Source organism: Perissodus microlepis, chromosome 17 (assembly GCF_051167445.1).
Source record: "Perissodus microlepis isolate ML-2025 ecotype Zambia chromosome 17, ASM5116744v1, whole genome shotgun sequence".
In the NCBI taxonomy this organism is placed as follows: Eukaryota; Metazoa; Chordata; class Actinopteri; order Cichliformes; family Cichlidae; genus Perissodus; species Perissodus microlepis.
The window spans coordinates 24,004,073-24,024,869 of NC_140477.1; the positions used below are offsets into that span (position 1 = coordinate 24,004,073).

The 20,797-nt window shown below is 40.7% G+C and overlaps 1 protein-coding gene and 1 long non-coding RNA gene across 2 annotated transcripts; both read right to left on the bottom strand.

The window, feature by feature from the left end:
- Positions 1–452: 452 nt before the first annotated feature.
- ptmaa (prothymosin alpha a) lies at positions 453–14,004 on the bottom strand. Its single transcript, XM_084909827.1, has 5 exons — positions 13,816–14,004; positions 3,373–3,441; positions 3,193–3,274; positions 1,608–1,687; positions 453–1,049 (listed from the first exon to the last, which is right to left on the bottom strand). The coding sequence occupies exons 1-5, from the start codon at positions 13,858–13,860 to the stop codon at positions 1,011–1,013; spliced, it is 315 nt and encodes a 104-aa protein (XP_084765953.1). The 5' UTR covers positions 13,861–14,004; the 3' UTR covers positions 453–1,010.
- On the bottom strand, positions 5,602–13,809 carry LOC146369689 (uncharacterized). Its single transcript, XR_014797326.1, has 3 exons — positions 11,038–13,809; positions 7,674–7,792; positions 5,602–6,124 (listed from the first exon to the last, which is right to left on the bottom strand). It is a non-coding gene; the product is annotated as an uncharacterized LOC146369689 (long non-coding RNA).
- Positions 14,005–20,797: the final 6,793 nt, after the last annotated feature.

Consider the following 20,797-nt stretch of genomic DNA (forward strand, 5'->3'; position numbering starts at 1 on the left):
GGGATAGATTCCATCTCCCCAGCCACCTCCTCCAAGATTTGGGGGAACACCAAGATGTTCTCAGACCAGCCAAGTGCTCTGGGTCTATCCTGGGGCTTCAACCAGGGAGGCATCCTTGTCAGATATCCTGAACACCTCAACTGGTTTGTTTCAGTGTGGAGGAGCAGCAGCTCTAATTTGAGGCTGAGCCACCCTTCTTCTGCAGGACCATTGGGGTCATGTGTTGGTCAGCAGTGAAGGATGGATGTCCTGGACGTGTGATCCCTGACTTTTGAGGCTAGCTACTGTGATATTTTTTTTAAATGCTCAGCAACCTGGCTTATTAATAAACTACCAAAATAATAACACTTAATATACGAGCTTTCATGTCACGAGCACAACCTGAAGGAGTGTTTTGCGACTTCCTGGTTGTCCAAACTTCTTTTTTAATTAAAGCAGAATCAGTCCAAATCTAAAAACAAAATCAAATGAATTTATTATTCAACCAAATTGCACAGACATTTAAAAAAAATTATAATCTGGCCATGACAGACACACAGATAGAGACACATGGACAAGAGAAACTACGACTTTGGAATCTCATAGTAACTACCACTAATATATCCCCAGCACTGGGAGAAGAGCCGAGTTATTTGAACACTCCCATGCAACTACAGGTCAACACACAACTTCTAGCATCCTATACGTCTTAGAAAAACAGAAAAAGGGTAGTTGTAGTACGTGTGTGTGTGTGCGCTGTTGGAATGACAGGCTGGTTGTTGGTCGAGACCGAGTATGGATGTTTGATGTTGAACGTGGATCTAAAAGTCTTCAGAGCACCACTGTATACCCACTTTTGCAAAATGGCCAAACTCCTTACAATATTTACAAAAATATAAAATGTAAATAAAAATACAAACAAATTTTCTTTTTAAACACATTTTTGTTACGAAAGGAGGACTGAGGTGTAGAAGGTTTGCTGGCTGTCTTTCAACAGTGTCGTCCTCCGTGCAGAGTGGGCGCTGCAGACACTACTGATCTGTCTTCTGCTTCTTGCTTTCAACCTCATCCTGAAAACCGAGAAGATCGAGGTTAGAGGTGATGCTGCACAAAAATACAACACCGCTATTGATGTTTTGTTATCCCCCTTTTCACAAGTAAAAATGAATGTTTGTCAGCAGGTTAACAAAACATATTTCAAAGACATGCTCTGAACTTTTCTATCCCTCACTAAAAAACGTTTCAGGTAAAGATAACATCCATCCAGATACGTGTTAAACAGGACATTGTTTTATGTTTTTATTATCATTATTATTATTATTATTATTATTATTATTATTTAAAGGAATCTTAGATAACTGTTGGATTTTGCACTGTAAATCTGTAGGGTCTTTATAATTTGAAACTATACAGAAAACTGAGCTAAAGTTTCAAATATATGATATTTTGAATATCAAATCTGGGTTCAGGATAAATAACACCTTTCACGAAATAGTTGAAGGTTTACAGACACGTCTCTTTGCAGCTGCAGGCTGAAGCCCTTCAGTGTGACTGATCTGCTGTAACCCTAACTGTTCTTGCTGTTTTTAGCATAAAAAGCTGTTCCTGTAAGCTGGACACATCCTCACATCATCATCATCATCGTCATCAGCTGCTCTCTTCCCCCTCGGTCCATCAATGTCATCTTCTTCATCGTCCTCCTCGTCACCTGAATACAAAAAGATAAAGCTTGTTAGAATGAAACAGTAGAACATATCGAAGCTTCAGCTCAGTATTTTTCATCCCACCTGGATCACACTGTGACTGCTGTGACTTCTAAACAGATGTCTTGTCAAACTCTATCAATAAATAATGCAGACAAATTTCTACTTACATGAATAATTGGTCTTATGTGTAGTTATCCATCGTGTGTATGATTCATAATTTAGATATGTAGCAAACCCTTGGCCTTCTCTCAATAAGCTTCATGATGTAGTCACCTGAAATGGTTTTCACCTCACAGCTGTGCCTTGTCAGGGTTCATTTGTGGAATTTCTTTCCTTCTTGATGGGGTTGGGACCATCAGTTGTGTTGTGCAGAAGTTAGCTTGCTACACAGCTGAGAGCCCTATTTGACTACTTCATATTATGGCATGAACCAATCCACTAAGTACAGAGAAACAACAGTCCATCATTGCTTTAAGAACTAAAGGTCAGTCAATCTGGAAAATTGCTAAACCTTTGAATCTGTCCCCAAGTGCAGCCGTAAAACTATCAAGCACTATGACTAAACTGGCTTACATGAGAACCTCCCCAGGAAAGGAAGACCAAGAGTCACCTCTGCTGCTGAGGGTATATATTTCTGAGTCACCAGCCTCAGAAATTGCAAGCACCTCAGATTAGAGCCCAGATAGAGAGACTGCAGGTATCAGGCCTTTATGGCCAAATAGCTGCTACGAAAGCACCACTCAGGAAAAGCAACAAGCAGAAGAGATCTGTTTGGGCCAAAAACAAGAAGGAATGGCCATTACACCAGTGGAAATCTCTGCTTTGGTCTGATGAGTCCAAATTTGAGATCTTTGGTTCCAACCATCGTGTCTTTGTGTGACACAGAAAAGGTTGAATCCTCACCCTATCTCTCTTAGAGATAGGGTGAGGATTCATTTCCCCCATTTGTATCTGTGATCTCATTCTTTTGGTCACTACCTACAGCTTGTGCCCGTGGGTGAGGGTAGGGACGTGGTTGACCAGTAAATTACAGACCCAATATCTGATTTACAAACATGAGGACTGAAAATTTCCAGTTTATCAAACACCGCTGAGCAGTCCTTACCTTTAAATCTAACCTTTCTTCTTTCATATCTTTCTCCATCTCGGAGTGAAGTTAGCTCTCTTTCTTTTCTCTCCCTGTGTAATACAGCAGCTGAACCTTTAGCCAGCAACACACTGTGGGACAAGCTGCACACAAGCATCTGTGTTTGCTGATGTTTGCTGAGCTTCAAACCAAAAGTAACGATTTGTTTTTGAAAATATAAGAAATTACTACCAACATTCAAAAATGTTGGGAGTAATGTTGGGAGGTGTTACAAAAATCCAAACTCCTAAAATGACCCCAACACTAAAAACAACGCCACGTCTGCTTTTCCCCCTCACCTCTGCATTATATTGATTGACATGTTTTGTTGTTGTTCTGTTTCATCACCTCTTTGCTCAGCATGGCATAAAAAAAACCTACCTTCTCTATCCTCCTCCTCTTCGTCGCCCACATCCTCCTCATCCTCCTCTACCTCATTGTCTTCCTCACCATTTTCCTTTTCCTGACACGGTGAGACAGATTTATGTTGGTCACCAGTAACACACAAGGACTATCCACGTCCTAAAAGGTGCGAGAGGAGTTACCAGGAGCTGTTCTTACATTTTTGCCATTGGCAGCAGAGTCTTCTCCATTCTCTGTCTCTTCAGTCTGTTTCTTCTCCTTCAGCTCCTGAAACAAAACATATTCTCAGACATGCTGGCCCACTTTTATGAATGCAGGAAGAGCACATGATTAAACGAGATGACCTAATGACCAAGTGTGATCTCAGCATAACTCACTTTATGGTTTCAGAAAATTTTTTAGGAAAGATTATTTAGTTTAGAAAGAGAAAATTGAGCGAAAAGGAGAAAAAGGTAAACACAAATTGCATTGTTTTAAAGTTTAACTAAATACGACATCTGTCAAAAAAAACTAATGTAATTTTTTAAAGAAAACATTTTCTTAAATGCAAAAATAGATAAATGATCTAAGTACTGTAATGTCAAATGATATAAGGTATACATGCAACATAATACATAAAATAAAACTGTCTGTTGGGCTTTCTTACGTTAACAGTGGGAAAAGGTTCTGACAGTGTTGCATCTGCTGGATGACATAGATTAGGTATGTGTTCATGAGTATGTGATTTTGTGCAGGTGTGTGTCTGCATGTTTACATGTGCAAAATGATTGAGTGAGTTTGTGTCTTTAAGCCTTTAAAGGAGCATGTGGTAGCAGCGGTGAAGAAAAGTGAGCATATGCACATTCTGAAGATTTTGTCCTGCTGAACATAAACGTTATGATGCTGCACATGTTAATAATTAATGTCAGTAATCATTTGGTGCAACGTAACAGCCCCAAGCCAGTGGCTCATGATCCACAACATTTTTATTGGTCTGTGGGGAAAAAAAGCTTTTCATGTTATATTTTTAAATATTAAAACAATTTCATTAACACAATATTTTATAATATTTCACTTTAAATCTGAAAAATAATGTTACAAAAGCTTCAAATAAATACTGTCTAGTTCACCTCATGGCCCCTTTTAGACTCAGGTGTTGCAGTTGCAGCCTAATCTAAACGTGGTATCAGACTAAGTGAACAGTTTATCTGCATATTTTAATGTAGCCGTACGTCTGTAGCTTAACTGTAGATTTGTTGCTGTGTAAAACAAAGAGCCGTGGATGGAGCAGCTGCAGGGTTTGCTTTTCTTTACATTGGAGTTTATTGATCAGGTTCTTTGATGAAGGGCTCCTGCCAGCTTTACCCAGTGAAGGTTTTAATGGTCATTCCAGCTAGAAAAAAGTTTTCACTCCAGCTGAGCTCAATGTGTCGTCTCCTCTTTGCCCTTTGTAGTGCACAGTGTAGACAGACGTCAAGCCAACGTTAACATGTGACATTATCATCACTGCTTCTGTTGTGTTATCGGGCTTTCTGTTGAAACACTGGGCTCTGCGTGGGCTTTATGTTGTCGTACTTTTTACTCACATGCATGTTTCTAAATACGTTTCTATTGCAGGTCTATTTTTTGTTACAATGTGGGCGAGCGTTACAGTACGGAGGAGTATTTTTGTTTTCTTTTGTTTCTTTTAAACAAAATGTGCAGATTACAGTTGTTTACAGGCTAGCGTCCACAGCTCCTATACCCTCTACAAAATGCCATGTGTATTTGAGATCTTGTGACACAACCTACATCCTCTGTATTGCACATGGTGTAACCATCGATATCCTTGCACCTGTCCACTGCAGCCACTTCATTTTTTACAAATCTGGCCAACTCTTCCCTGACCAGATGTAGCTTTCTGCACCATCTTTTCAACATTGGAGTGGATAGACTGTAAAATCTAATTAGTTCACAAAACGTAAAAAAAAAATGTAATCAAATATGCAAACTTGTTGCCTTAAAAAAAAAAAAAAAAACATACGAAAAGCTTATTTAAAATAACCAAGTTAGGGCAACTTATTCATTATGAGTACATTGGTCATAATTAGTTCTTACAGAGTTTTAAAAAATATGCAAGCTTGTTGCCTCAAAAAAAGAAATAAGCATACTTAAGATCACCAACTTAGGACAGCTTCTTAACTGTGAGTACACAGCACTAAGAATATGTTGGATTTTCTGAGCAATAGTAAATGTTTGGTCAATGACAAACATTTCAAGATCAATTATATTAAAAAAAAAAACTTCTGAAAAAAAATTGTGGTAAGTTACTATTTTTAATTTGTCTACATACAAACTGAATGCAACTAAAATCACATTATTTTTTATATTCCTTGAGTTTAAGAGATTTCTAGTTCAACAACACTCAGATATAAACACTGTAAGTATAATTAAAAACACTTCTCGTAATGTAGTTAAAATCAGCCCAACTTTTATTTTCAAATGCAAAAAAGTATATCAGCCAACATACTGGACACTGTTCTGCTGAACAACAAACAAGTATACTGCCGCTATAGTAGCCTGTGTTATTGAATTTTATTTTAAATATTACCAAATGTAAATTTCATATTTATTTGTTACACAATTTAAAGCTTTAATAACCGTATAATGAAACAAAGTCCTAGTTTCAATTTCTATCTATCTATCAAATGTTCAGTGTAGTCTGTAGCTCTAACACCACATTTGTTTTGCATTTAAACACACAAGCTTGTAATACTTTAAGGATGTGAAGGTCCTGGCATTACTTTCAAAATGACTGTCATAGATTTAGGTGATTCAAATATAAGTGCCTGAAGAAAGTCTTTAACATTGTCCCAACATCCCCGTACAGTGGCAGTGGATGTGGGTTGGAGATCCAATGACCTTGAAGATGCAGGTGACCATCTTCACTGACCACACCATCTGTGACGGAGGACTCATCTCTCCTTGTGTTCTGCAAGGAAACAATCATATTCTTTAGAACCCATTCATTCTCTTCCGCTTATCCTTTTCAGGTTGGTGCCGGGGGGCTGGAGATAATCCCAGCTACCATAAGGGAAGAGGCAGGGTACACCCTGGACATGTCGCCAGTCTGTCACAGGGCTAACACATGAGACAGGCAACCATTTACACTCTGATTCACACCCACTTGCAATTTCGAATAACCAATTGACCTAACCATATGTCTTTGGTCGTGGGATAGTCCGGAGTACCTGAAGAGAACCCACGCCAACACGAACATGCAAACTCCACACAGAAAGGCCCTGGCCAGGTGGCGGAATAGAACTAATCACCGTGCTGCCCATTCTTTAGAACACCAAGTTATATTTGCTCTTAAAACATTTTTTCTGCATTTTAGACAATCAAGTTGCATTATTACACTGTTTTCAAAAAATACTGTCAATTTGATATAACCAGTTATGCCATCCATCCATTTTCTTCCACTTATCCACGGCTGGGTCGCGGGGGCAGGGGCCTAAGCAGAGAACCCCCAGACCGCATGTCCTGGGTCTGCTCTGGGGCCTCCTCCCGGTGGGACACGCCCAAACCACCTCGACTGGCTCCTTTCGATGTGGAGGAGTAGCAGCTCTACTCTGAGGATGATTGCAGCTGTGGCCCCAATCCATCTGCCAATCTTTCGTTCTTCTCTCCGCTCATTTGTGAACAAGACCCCAAGATACCTAAACTCTTCCACTTGGGGCAGCAACTCGTCCTTTAGCCAGAGTGGACGCTCCACCCTTTTCCAGCTGAGGACCATGGCCACAGATTCTCATTCCCGCCACTTCACACTCAGTGTGAACTGCTCCATTGCGAGGCGGAGGCCACCACCTGGCTAACCAAGGCTGGTAGGACTCCTCCTTCAGCTTGATGCCTCCCTTCTGAGATTACCACCACGACAGGCACCAACCACCTACCGGCCGCAGCTCCTTGCTGCAGCAGCATCAGCTATGGAGGTGCAGAACATTGTCCATTTTGACTCAATGTCCCCACCCTCCCTTGGAAACTGTTGAACTGGGATATTAAGATCTCCTGAACTGGGGCTTCTGGCAGGCATCCTCTGTGCAGCCTATATGCTTGGGTGTGACAGGTCTGTCCAGCATCCCCCCCACCACCTGATCCAACTCAGTTGAGTTGATAGCTCAAACGTTCAGACTTCACTATATACTGTACAGACATTGTGGTACCTCTAAACTAAGTTTGTGAGATATAATCTTTCAAGAAATGCAGCCCAAACTGTTGTTTGTATTTACTTACACAGCATGTCTTATGAAATGTACACAAAGTCCTGCTTTAATGCCTCTGAGGACAACAGCATAATGCAGTCATATCTGAGGTCTAATAACAGAAAGCACGAAAAGCTTGGTAAAGAAACAATTTCCCAAAGCCAAAGAATAAATTAGAGGAGTAAAACAGGTTGGTCTAAAGTATGATTAAACGTTTAGCATGATTAATATAGATGACACTGAATATTACTAATCTACTGGAAAACAAAAAATACTTACCACTCAACTGATGTCTGTCCAACAGCTCCTTTTCTAGACTTGCAAGAGTTCAGTGTAATGTGGGGAATCATTAAACTCTTTCAGTCTAACGACAATTCTGCAAACTCTCTGAGAAATCTCTGACAAAGTAAAAAGAAAGAAAGAAAGAAAACAAGAATAAAAACCAGCAAATTATTCAGAAGCAGATTAGATTCCTAATGGCTGTGCAACCATAGATAACTTACAACATAAAGTTCTGTTGTTTACAACATAGAACTTAAAGTTGTTAAAGTTGTTAGTCAAAGGAGCTTGCAAAGAAAAGCGTCTGGACTTCTTTAAGTTACTTGAAGACGTTTCACCTCTCATCCGAGAAGCTTCTTCAGTTCTAAGGTCAAATGGTGGAGAGTCCCAGATATAAACCTAGTGGGAGTATCCCCCCACAGAGGGACAAAAGGACCCCCTGATGATCCTCTAATCGCCTGAGCCAAGGTGTGAAACTGGGTGTGGGTCCCAATCAGCCAGAGTTTCGGGTGTGTTCATTGTGAAACCTGGCCCCACCTTATCATGCGAATTCCTGAGGTCAGATGGCCCAGGATGTGAGTGGGCGTTAAGGCGTCTGGGAAGGGATCTCAAAACTGGATTATAGATGGCAGAGAGTTGGTGTCGTAAACCCCCGCCTCTGTTCAAAGATGGTCGCTCACAGTGGACATAGATGGCTTCTTTCACTCCTCTTTCAATGTGAACATTGGCATCCTCGAAAGAGTGTCCTTTATCCTTAAGATGCAGATGGACTGCTGAGTCTTGTCCTGTGGAGGTGGCTCTTCTGTGTTGTGCCATGCGCTTGTGAAGTGGCTGTTTGGTCTCTCCAACGTAGAGGTCTGGGCATTTCTCGCTGCACTGTACAGCATACACCACATTGTTAAGTCTGTGTTTTGGCGTTTTGTCTTTCGGGTGAACCAGTTTTTGTCTGAGCGTGTTGCTGGGTCTGAAATGCACCGGGATGTCATGCTTGGAGAAAACTCTCCTAAGTTTTTCTGATACACCGGCTATATAGGGGATGACAATGTTGTTGCGTCTGTCCTTCTTATCCTCCCTCGCTGGTGTCTGGTCTTCTTTTCTGTGCCTCTTTGCTGACTTTAAGAACGCCCATTTAGGATAGCCGCACGTTTTGAGTGCTTCCTTTACATGTGTGTGTTCCTTCTTTTTTCCTTCAGGCTTAGAGGGAACATGTTCTGCCCGGTGGTGTAGGGTCCTAATTACTCCAAGTTTGTGTTCCAAAGGGTGATGGGAGTCAAAGAGGAGGTACTGGTCCGTGTGTGTGGGCTTCCGGTAAACTTCGATGTTGAGTTTGCCGTTCTCTTCAATGTGCACAGCGCAGTCCAGGAAAGGCAAACAGTTGTCCTTTGTGTCTTCCCTGGTGAACTTGATGTTTTTATCCACAGCGTTAATGTGCGCAGTGAAGGATTCCACTTCTTGTGTCTTGATTTTGACCCAGGTGTCGTCCACATATCTGTACCAGTGGCTAGGTACTCTTCCTTTGAAAGAGCCAAGAGCCTTCCTTTCCACTTCCTCCATGTAAAGGTTGGCTACAATAGGTGACACGGGGGAGCCCATGGCACAGCCATGTTTTTGTCTGTAAAAGCCTTCGTTGTATTTGAAATATGTAGTGGTGAGGCAGAGGTCTAACAGTGTGCAAATCTGATCGGGTGTGAAGTTGGTCCTGTCCTCCAAGGAGCTGTCTTCTTGTAGTCGTTTTCTGACAGTCTCCACGGCCTCCGTGGTGGGTATGCAAGTGAAGAGAGAGACTACATCAAAGGACACCATGGTTTCATCTGGGTCCAGGGTAAGTTTCTGGACCTTGTCAGTGAAGTCGGTGGAGTTCTTGATGTGGTGTGGGGTGTTCCCCACAAGGGGAGCAAGGATGGTAGCAAGGTGTTTAGCAATGTTATAAGTGGCTGAGTTTATGCTACTGACTATGGGTCTGAGTGGGACAGCTTCCTTGTGGATTTTAGGAAGTCCGTAGATGCAGGGTATGGCATCCCACAGTGCAGCGAGAAATGCCCAGACCTCTACATTGGAGAGACCAAACAGCCACTTCACAAGCGCATGGCACAACACAGAAGAGCCACCTCCACAGGACAAGACTCAGCAGTCCATCTGCATCTTAAGGATAAAGGACACTCTTTCGAGGATGCCAATGTTCACATTTTGGACAGAGAGGACAGATGGTTTGAAAGAGGAGTGAAAGAAGCCATCTATGTCCACTGTGAGCGACCATCTTTGAACAGAGGCGGGGGTTTACGACACCAACTCTCTGCCATCTATAATCCAGTTTTGAGATCCCTTCCCAGACGCCTTAACGCCCACTCACATCCTGGGCCATCTGACCTCAGGAATTCGCATGATAAGGTGGGGCCAGGTTTCACAATGAACACACCCGAAACTCTGGCTGATTGGGACCCACACCCAGTTTCACACCTTGGCTCAGGCGATTAGAGGATCATCAGGGGGTCCTTTTATCCCTCTGTGGGGGGATACTCCCACTAGGTTTATATCTGGGACTCTCCACCATTTAACCTTAGAACTGAAGAAGCTTCTCGGATGAGAGGTGAAACGTCTTCAAGTAACTTAAAGAAGTCCAGACGCTTTTCTTTGCAAGCTCCTTTGACTACGATGACCTGGATGACTGAGAACCTTCACAGACTTAAAGTTGTTACTTGTTAAAGTTTCTTGTTACAGTTTCTAATAAGCAAGATGACCAGATAAAACTTGTGGCTGTGTTTATATCTAACACAGGCTACCCCAAAATGTTTCTAATCTGATTTATGGATGTCTTAAATTTGACTTTCACAACGAAATTTGTATACGAATACAGTTTTTAGTAAAAAGTAATGGTATTAAGACTACTTTTTTTTAAAAATGTAACTAAGCAGAAATGTTGCAAGTTAAATGTAAAAGCAGTTTGTTTATGTTGATAAAGAATGGCTAGATTTGACATTCACAGATGCCGCAGATGTAGCCATAAAGCATTAAAACAAATGCAGGAGTTTGAATACATGCTTGTAAATTATTGTGCTTTTGCCACCTAACAGTTTGTGTGAAGTGAAAACATGACAACGCCGCTAAGCGCTGGGAAAACGTCTCGTCTCTTATCTAATGATTTATAAGCTCACTTTTCCCATTTTGAATCAACAACAGTTAGTTTCACTGAGAGAAATGTAAACGAAAAAATTAAAGCTGCAGGGTTTATGTTTTTTTAACCAACAGAAGCCAAGAGGCGGCAGCATGCACAGAGCATCGGTGCTACAAGGCTAGGCTAACACTGGCTAGCAAGTTTATAAACCTGACACTGCAAGAAGGCAGAAAAAGTAAATTATTTACTCACCAAATCAGTGCACCTCCTATAAGAATCACAGTAATGCCAACAATAACCACTTAAGCTGAAGCTTCTCCAGCTGCATCCAGGTTTGCTCATCATAGTCCAGAAAAAAACATACATGCCATGAAAGTGGAGGAGGAAAGCAGCCACATGGCATTTTTAAACCACATCATTTTATCCTTCCACTGAAGGAAGACTCTGCAAAGTCATGCCATGATGAATTAAAACAAAATAAAATGACCATTTCACATGGTTTTAACTGGTTTAGTATGGTTTAGTAGGCATTTGTATGACCTAAGATGCATGTTCTCAATATAGTTCTTTGTTTTTGTGTAGAAACAAAAAACAAACAACAACAAAAAATACTAGGAAAAAAAGCAATGAGAAAACGCAAATCAAAAATGTATTAATATTAATTTTTTTTAGCTGTACAGCTGGGTAACTTTATACAAAATTCCAATAGTGATACAAACTGTCAGATAATGAAGTATCTGAAGTGCAATTTCATTAAGTCATCTACACAGAGGGTATGGCAGCCATGGCAGTTTGCCTTGAAAACAACAACCGTGATCTCCACATTTCAGCTTTCCTCAAAATAATAAGGAAACACCACAGAGAAAGGCACCAGCCTCTCACCACAAACCAAAAGATTAGACAAAAGACTAATTACTGCATCATCATTATTTATCTATGCCTAAAACAAATAGAAAACAAATACTCAAAGTGAATATTTTTGTCAGTAGACATAAGCGCAAAACCTCTCGGGTTTTTCCCTCCTGTCCTCACCTTTGTGGAAATGGGATGCCAGTTATCGTTTACATACACAGTGCTTCGATGCTTTAAGTTGCAGTTGGCTGGAAAAACAAAAGTTCTTTTTCACAAAGTAGTTTTCGGTGCCTTTCATGGACGCTTACTCTGCTTTCCAGTAGCACGCTCTAAACAGAGCATATTTACATGAATGCAGCATTTCACAGGATTCATTCTAAACATGGCTGAACAGGACTACAAATCTATTCTCCACTTGTGAAATTGGGGTACATGATGCTCTGTGCTGAGTTTACATAATAAAAAGCGCATTTGCACCCTGCCACTCCAGGTCTTTGGAGTGGTTTTCCAGTGTCTGTATGCTAGTTTAAGTGCTTGATGAGTTGTTGGACTGCCTCTGTGTGGTTAAGAGACTGAAATAATCTCCATGTCTCTCATCTTATCTGATTGCCATAAATAGGTCTTAAAACACTGAGCCTTTGCCTTGGGTTTGATAACTAAAGGCTCCACATTAAAACGGGTGGATTAGACTGAAATTTCTACTTACTCTGAATTGTTCTTAGACACTACACTAGGTTATCCAACTAATTAGGCTGCTTTTGAAGGTGTAATGATTATTCAATTGAACTGAGGTCTGCTGATGTAAGAAGGGCTGATTACATTTGCAAAGAGCATATTATGAACAGCACATTATGATTGGGAGCTGAGCCCCCCTAAGAGTTTGAACCTAGAATGGCACCTGGTTAGAGGAAAGGAAGGCTTCCACCCCTCGTGGAGCGCGCGAGTCGGCTTGCAGACAGACATGCACAGCTTCACGGGCACGGCTCGCGCGCCAGCTGTTTGAATTAGCGTGTACCTGTAGAACACCCTGCGCCGCATCGCTCGCTATTAGCCTTTGTTTGAAATGGAGCTGCTCAGAAACTAACTGAGCGGAAATCACCAGCGTCCCCTCGGCATCACTCAGTACTACAGTACCAGCGGGTACACGAGGCGCGAGGAAACTGAGACATTAAAGAAAACTCGGTTAAAGAAGAAGAGAGGCGCAAGGGTCAGCACGGGCACAGCAGCCTGCCTCCACCGTGACGACACTGGTGAGAAACACAGGAGCGTGCGCGCTCCCAGCTCCGCTGAGGGCCACAGTAGCAGTGAGGTGGAGCTCCACATGCATAAATTCAGATTATTGCTCGATCGCGTCACTGGAGTTACAGACAACACAGAGCTGGACAGTTAGAAACATGCGTGTCCACGCCGTTTCACCTCAGCGGAACTACCATTTGTTTTTGTGAATGACAGGAATACATATCAGAAGCACTAACAATGAAGCCGACATTTACTATGTTAAATCAAAACCAGAACAGTAGTTTAACAAGACTAGATGTGGCTCTGTGATAGTCCCACGGTCGTGAATGGAAACACTCGGTGCTGGGCGGGAGATAGCCCACTCTGCTATCCTACCTCCATCCCTGAAGGTCTTTATTTGCTTTCGGTCACTGCTTCGACTTCTAAACGTTCCCCAAACAGTAAAAGTAACAGTTCTGCGCGCCTCAGCTGGTTCAGTTCCCTCAACTATCCGAGAGTTTGGCGACAGCCCTCACAGAACACACACCTGCATTGACGAGTACAGCGGCCGTATATGTAGTTTGTGAAATGACAGACAGGCATCCTACAATCTCTGCATGTCTGACTCTAAATGAAACTGGGAGGCGGTATTAAGCTGCCCACCGAGGAAGCTTAGAAATGTTCCCTGTGCCAAAACTAGTACCTTAATAAGCCCGTCTTTATTCCTCATCCATTAGCTCCGATCCTTCAGTACATATGTCAATGGATTACAAATGTGTAGATTTATATTAGAATTTCGTGCATACAAGCAGGTCATAATGAATATCATCTAGAAAACTGGTAGTCTTCTTTTTCATACGCACTGTGCTTAAAATAGAAAAATTAGTAACAGGTTACAGTTATAAATGGAAGCAAGAGTTAGAAAAAGCATCGTGCCCTGTCTCCTTCTATTGTCCTTACCTTGGTGCTCAGTTCTCCGCTGCTTTCCACCTGGCTGTCTGCCATATTAGATATATAAAAGGAAATTATTAATATCCAGTCAGAATATAGCAAAAAAAAAAAATGAACGTATTTTATTCCAGCTGCTGTGTTAAGATAATCGTTGCGCTGTCAGCTGCGTGTCCGCCAGCTGGAGCTCCCTTCTTTATAGAGCAGTGGGAGGAGAAGGGTGTCCAGAAGCGAACTGTGATTGGTGGTTTGGCTTTGACAATGTCCAGCCTACTATTGGCGAGGGGAAAACAATACCCAGCCCTCCTTGTGAGTGTGTGTGTGGGTCCTGACATTGATACACTATAAATCTCACACATGCTGTGTTGCACACACACACACAGTGCATGTTTAACTTGAACAATTTCACAAGCTAGAGCCTGCACTTTATACTTCATACTACGATATGGGGCGATCGTGGCTCAAGAGTTGGGAGTTCGCCTTGTAATCGGAAGGTTGCCGGTTCGAGCCCCGGCTTGGCAGTCTCGGTCATTGTGTCCTTGGGCAAGACACTTCACCCGTTGCCTACTGGTGGTGGTCAGAGGACCCGGTAGCGCCGGCAGCCATTGAGTCCCTGAGGACATGTCAATGGAGTACAAATGTGTAGATTTATAATATATAATTATATTAGAATTTCGACTAGTCCTTAGGGACTAGTAAAGCGCTATACAAATACAGACCATTTTACTGTCATACACCTGCTGTTCAGTTGTGCAAGAAGCATCGCCTAATTACGCGTAATGAAAGGAGCGATGCTGAGGTAAAATACCCCAACAGCATAATGGGCAGGCACCTAGATTTTACTTCAGTAAAAGTACTAAAGTATTACCAGTGTCATTTAAAAAGCTGTCATCATGCTATATTACACTACTTCTATTATTATTATTATTATTATTATTATTATTATTATTATTATTATTATCATCATCATCATTATTATCATTATTATTATCCTTCGGAAGTGAACATGCAATAAGATTTTTTTTGACTTTTTTTAAAGGAATAATGCAATCAGTTTCTCTCAGTACTACATGTGTCAATTGTATCAATTGTATCAAATGTATCAATTGTATGTGTAGTGGTTGTTATATATGCTTAGCCTACGTGCCAAGATCGCATTTTATGTTCGTTTTTTTCGTAACTGACTATTGCTTCTATTGTCTTTCTATTTGTTCCCAGTTATAGTACTTATGTATAAGAATGGGAAAGAGAAAGGCTGGACAAGGTAGCGAGATATAGAGAGGAGGGAGGACGGAAGCTTGGTGGCAGGATTGGAAAGGCGTTATGGATCCAAAGGAGGAGAAAGTGTGAACATATTAATATGAAAATATTCTCTGTGGACAGGGCTGCATTTTTTTTTTTGCCTAATAACATTTTCATAATGCGTAGTAAGTTCTTTACTATTAAAGGAAATATTAAATAATCCTAGTAAGACGTTAATACTGGAACTACAAAGTAAAGAAGAACGCTACACTGATTGAATCCGTCCTGTAATCAGGATAGCTTGTATTAAAAATCCCACAGAGGGCTTCGGGGGCTTCCCTCACCAACATGGCGAGTCTTGGAGTCCGTATTGCGTCTTGAATGTTTAACACTTGTCCTGATTGGTTAGCAAACCGGAGTAAACGTAAAACTGACGCTTTGCGCCCTGTGAGTGGCTGACAGAGCTGCCAATCACGGAGAGCCGCTTATGAAAGTGTGCGCGCTGTCGGGCAGCAGACAAAGACAGGAGCGAATCGGAAGCAGGTGGACGGGCTGTTTCTGAGCTGCTCTCAGGCCTCAGAACTCAAATGAAAGAACCTGAAATAACGCATTTCGTACTTTTAAATTAAAGTTAGGTAATGTTTGAACACATTACAGAGCAAACTATGAACCAGTGTGTAGCAAAAGGAGAGATCCTTAACACACGGTTAAATTCTTTTGTCTTTTTATATCGTCTGTGTCACTTTTCATCAGAGACATCCCAGAGGTCTTGGAGGTGGAGAAGAAATTCCAAATATGAGCGATCAGGTGGTTGCAGTGGGCACAGCAATCCTGGAAGAACTAATGTGGTCGATCTCCATCTCTGCTGAGACTGCAGATGCTTGGCTCAGAATTTGGCTTGAACAGCCCATGGGGCCAACCTGGCCTGTATCAACAGTCTGGCTGCTGTTGACAATGTAAAAATAATAATATGGGCAATGTTTTCTTGGATCATTTTAAATACCAACAAATCATTGTTGCTGGTCTTTACTGCCACAACCTACCCTTTTCTAATGACCACCTGAGTGCCCCTCCAAGTCACAATCATGTAAATAGAGAAAACAATAAAGGTACCAAGCATTCTAACCAGTGGGTGGTATGAAGGAGGATGGAATTGATGTTTCTTTCTGAGTAATTAATGTTTGATTTTAATTAGGGCTATAGAGTAATCCATCGATTAACCAAGAAATCACATAAGAAATACTTTTGTCTTATTAATGAGCCTTTGGAAAGCTTCATCAAATACATATTATATAAATAATATACAATGATTACTGTCATATAGATAACAGAAAGCGAGAAAGACCAAGACTGGTGGGTGAGCTCCATTTCCTCACATCAGCAGAGAGAGCGTGGCACACTGTGATGTATAATAATTCAAATATGTCAATAAAAACCAACTCTGCTTTCAAGAAGAAAAATAACACAGGAGGGTTTTTTAGCTCTGATTCTGTCTGGTCTCTAGTTTTTCTTGAATTGTGCAGGGCTTGTCTGCATCTTACACTTGGTATACGTGACGTGACCTGAACATAAGACAAGGACTATCAAAATAAAACAGGAAGCACAACAAATACTCAGACGTGGACGAAGACACACAACCTTAATGCTGGGAACAGGGGGGCATGACTGATTTGGAGAGACAGAGAGGGCACCTGGAACACGGAGTCAGAAACCTAAAGACTAAAAACTATAACATAAGCACAAAAACAATAAAGAGAACCAAAACAATGACTGACACAAAACCAAGGAATATTAACAAAACTCAAAAAGACATGAACACTGGGTCACCACACCCAGGACCATGACAATTCCTCTGCAGATGATCAGTCAGCTGTTTGACAATCACTCTTTCAACGATTTTTGAGATAAAAAGAAGCTTGGAGCTTTTTAAGTAATGGTTTAAATACTGCCAGCTTGAAGGTCTGTGGTACATAGACAATTATTATAGATAGGCTGATCATATTTAGGACTGAAACTTCATTAATGGTAGGAATTTTATGAGCAGTCTTGTATGAATGGGGTCTGAAAGACACATTGATGGTTTGGAGGATGTAATTACTGAAGTTGACTCAGATCAACTGGAGGAAAACAGTCTAAATGAATATCAACGCTACTGAAAGTAGCTGTACATAATTTTATGTCTGTGAGACGGTTATGAGTAATTTTGTCTCTAACCTCTTAGGACCTGCCGTCCACATATGTGGACATCACATTTTGGGTTGTCTAGAACAAAATGCTAAATTTTGCTCTACAAGGGCCTGATATCCAAATTTGTTCAATCGACGTTTTAAACGAATGTCTTCATATGTGGATCTCATTTTTCTCAGAAACTAAAATCAGGTAATTCTTTGTTTTTGCATTCATCAGGTCCCAATCAGCCCAAATAGCAAAGAGAAATTAAAAATGCATGCCATGAAAGAGTTCAGGTCTTAGGAGGGTAATGGTGAAAATGTTATCTGGGAAGAAGTTCATGAAGTCATTACAAGTTTACGTTAAAGGGATGTTTGGCTCAACAGCGCTCTGGCTACAGCGATGAAGAGAAACTTAGGGTTGTTCTTATTTTCTTCAATCAGTGATGAATAGTAAGATGTTCTGGCTTTGCGAAGGGCTTTCTTATAAAGCTGCAAAGTGTTTCTAAATGATCTTCTAAATTTGCGATACACCATTTTCTCTCCAGCTTACAATTTAGCAGCCAGAGAGTCAGGTACTTCTGATTTTAAGGCTCTATTGTTCACAGGAGCTACAGTATCCAGTGTCATACGTAAAATTATTAACAAGATAATCAACCTCTGTTGGAGTAGTGTTCGGGTAGTGTTGGTACAAGGCATTGAAGAAGATAACTGTGGCTGAAATATATTCTTAAACTGAGTTAAAGTGCTTTGAGAAAGACATCTGTGATGACATCTACTCCCCACTGCTGTGTGATCCATTCTTGTAAATTCAAATGTTATTAGGAAATGATCAGACAAAAGAGGGTGTTCAGTTTCTATGTCATATGCCAGAACAAGATCTTGAGTGTGATTAAAGTGGTGGGTGGGTGCTTTGCCGTTTGCTGATAGAAATGTTGCGTTTAAAATTATCCGACGCTTAAAAAATACGACTCCCTTTATGCTCGCTCGTCTTCTACTAGGGGTTAAAAAAAACAAAACAAAACACAGTCCCACTTTAACACCTGACTTCCTGACTTTGAAAACACGGTTCTGACTCTTTCATCTTTTATGCGACATCCCCTGATGACTAATATACAAACAGGACTAACTTTTATGTGTTGCTGTTCCGCAAATTGGTAAAAGTAATGAGCCTGTTTTGAAAATGTAAGGAGTAGAAAGTTGAGATATTTGTTTAAAAATATAGTCAGTAAAAGTAAAAAGTTGTCAGAAAGAAAAAAAAACTACTTAAATAAAATACAGATACCTGAAAATTCTACTTAAGTACAGTAACAAAGTATTTATACTTTACTATATAATTATGTTACTTCCCACGTCTGTACAAACCTGTTTAAAAAGAAAAACGGCATCAATACCAATAATCAAACAAAATGAAATATATACATTATATGTGTATAAACAAATGTATACATCTTAATATTTACCAAAAAAATGCCAGTTTTTGTTCCAGCCCAGACCTGAGGAGAGCAGCTGCTGGGCTTTGGGAGGGAATATTGTCCCATTCTCATCTTTCAGAGCACTGCAGCTGTTCAGCAGTCCCTGGTCTCCATTGGCCTTTTTCAGTTGTTCAAAGGTTTGCACTACAGACATGCCAGTTCAGCACCTGGACCTTTCTACTAAAAAGCCATTCTGTTTTCCAAATAGAAATAAACATTTTTATTCTCCTGACTTTAGAGCAGTTTTCCACTTTTTCTCAGTCCATTTTAAATGAGCTTTGATCCAGACAGGATGGCTGTGTATATTTTTTATTTATTTATTTACTGCATATAATTATACTTTGAATTTGAAAGGTAACAAACGGGTATCAGTGTTCTGCATTTGCTACTAACACATTTACATTGGCTGACTGCACTGATGTTAAAGTTTTACTCATAACTAGTAACGCATGCATTAATCACTGCTTCACAATTCCAGCCCCTATTTTCAGATACATTTCTACTTCCTTCCTCAAATCTCCTCTCCCTCTTCCACCATCACAGGATTGCTGTAATCCTATTTGAAATGGCGGATGAGACAAACATGGGAGGGAGGGAGAAGTGAGGCGCCGCAGAGGCTGCAGGGAAACCCAGAGTGGAGCTGCAGCGTAAAGTGGAGCTGGACTGACCTAACTGCTTTGAACACAGTTAACTTACTGAGAGTCAGCAACTTCAGCTGTGCCTATTGAATTAACCGCCCCACAACTGTGAAGCATAAGGATGGATTTTCCCTTTGAATGAAAAAAGCAAAACCATAATATGTAATGAAATCTAAAGCTTCTTTCTTTCACTGACATTCACTGGTCTTTGAGGGTCGAGCACGAAGCTGATGTTACATGAGCCACATGGTTGATTTCCAATCCCAGTTAGCATAAAGCTAGTATAAGATTTAGAGTTTAGCACATTACCTTAAACATCCTAAAAAGTACCTGATGTAACCCAACAGGAGCAACACACCCTGTTAACAGCATCACTGAAAAACTTCACCACAGTACTGCAAACTAGTTTAGCCTGCAAAACTTTTTTTTTTTCATGCAAACTTTCAATAGCACAAACTTAAGTTTTGAATTGTTTTTTCCACAAAACAATTCAGCAACACATTGTTTATAGAACTAATATCCAAATATAAACTAAAATAAATTAGAACATTATATGTAAGATTTGCTTTTTCAAATGATAAAGTTTCACTTCCTGAGCAGCCCTTACCTTTGAAAATAATTCATCTTACAGCTTCCTCCATCTCAGTGTCATTTTTCTCAATCACTGGAAAATACAGCAGCTGTCCATGAGCTAGCAGACACACTTGTGACAAACAGCACAGATGTACTTTATGGTGATTGTTTGTTGAGATCTTTAAAAAGCTGCATCTGAAATTACCCTGCACTAAGCCAAGCTGTTATAACTCCCTCTACTGCAAAGTCTGGAGGACACATGAAGTTAACACAAAGTGCCAGCAGGGCAAACCACAGATTAAGCCTCCAAATAAATCATAGGAATTTATTCACGATTAACTTCCACCATTAAAATAAATCGGAGCAGAAAAAGGAAGCAGTTCAATGGCAAGGTCTCCAAGGCCACAACAAAACCTCACTCTTACTAGAAAGTAAAGAAACACCATTCTCAAGATTGAAACCAAAACTATAACGCCCGAGCTCCTTGGCTGCCCACAAAACAGGACAGAAATGTGCATAAAAATGTCAGAGAGCTCCTACCAAGCTTCTACTAATAAAGAAGTTAGTGTACCAAACAGCCGAACAAAGATTTGTCGCCTTAACTAGAAGTTTACCTAACTACTATTACTACTACACACAGTATTAGTAGAGGCCAAATGGACAGAAGCGCTTGCTGCTCTAGCTTTATATGGGAAACCTGAAAGGAGAAAGTAGCTTTCTTTAAGAAAGGTCAGTGAATGCAATATTAACCTTCTTCTGGAGCACATCTAGAAAGGAGTATGCTCTCTGCAGTATGTATATGATTGCATCACCTATTTCCAGATTGGATCTATGTGCAAACTGCTGGTCTCTGGTGGGCATACTCCCACCTTCATCACATGCGATGTCAGGGCAAAAC

Excerpts from the sequence above, each read along its gene's own strand:
- ptmaa (XM_084909827.1), bottom strand. The coding sequence starts at position 13,860 with ATGGCAGACAGCCAGGTGGAAAGCAGCGGAGAACTGAGCACCAAG. Across the intron at positions 3,442-13,815 it reads GCGGAGAACTGAGCACCAAG|GAGCTGAAGGAGAAGAAACA; the intron begins GTAAGGACAATA and ends GTTTTGTTTCAG. Across the intron at positions 1,688-3,192 it reads AGAGGAGGAGGATAGAGAAG|GTGACGAGGAGGACGATGAA; the intron begins GTAGGTTTTTTT and ends TTTTGTATTCAG.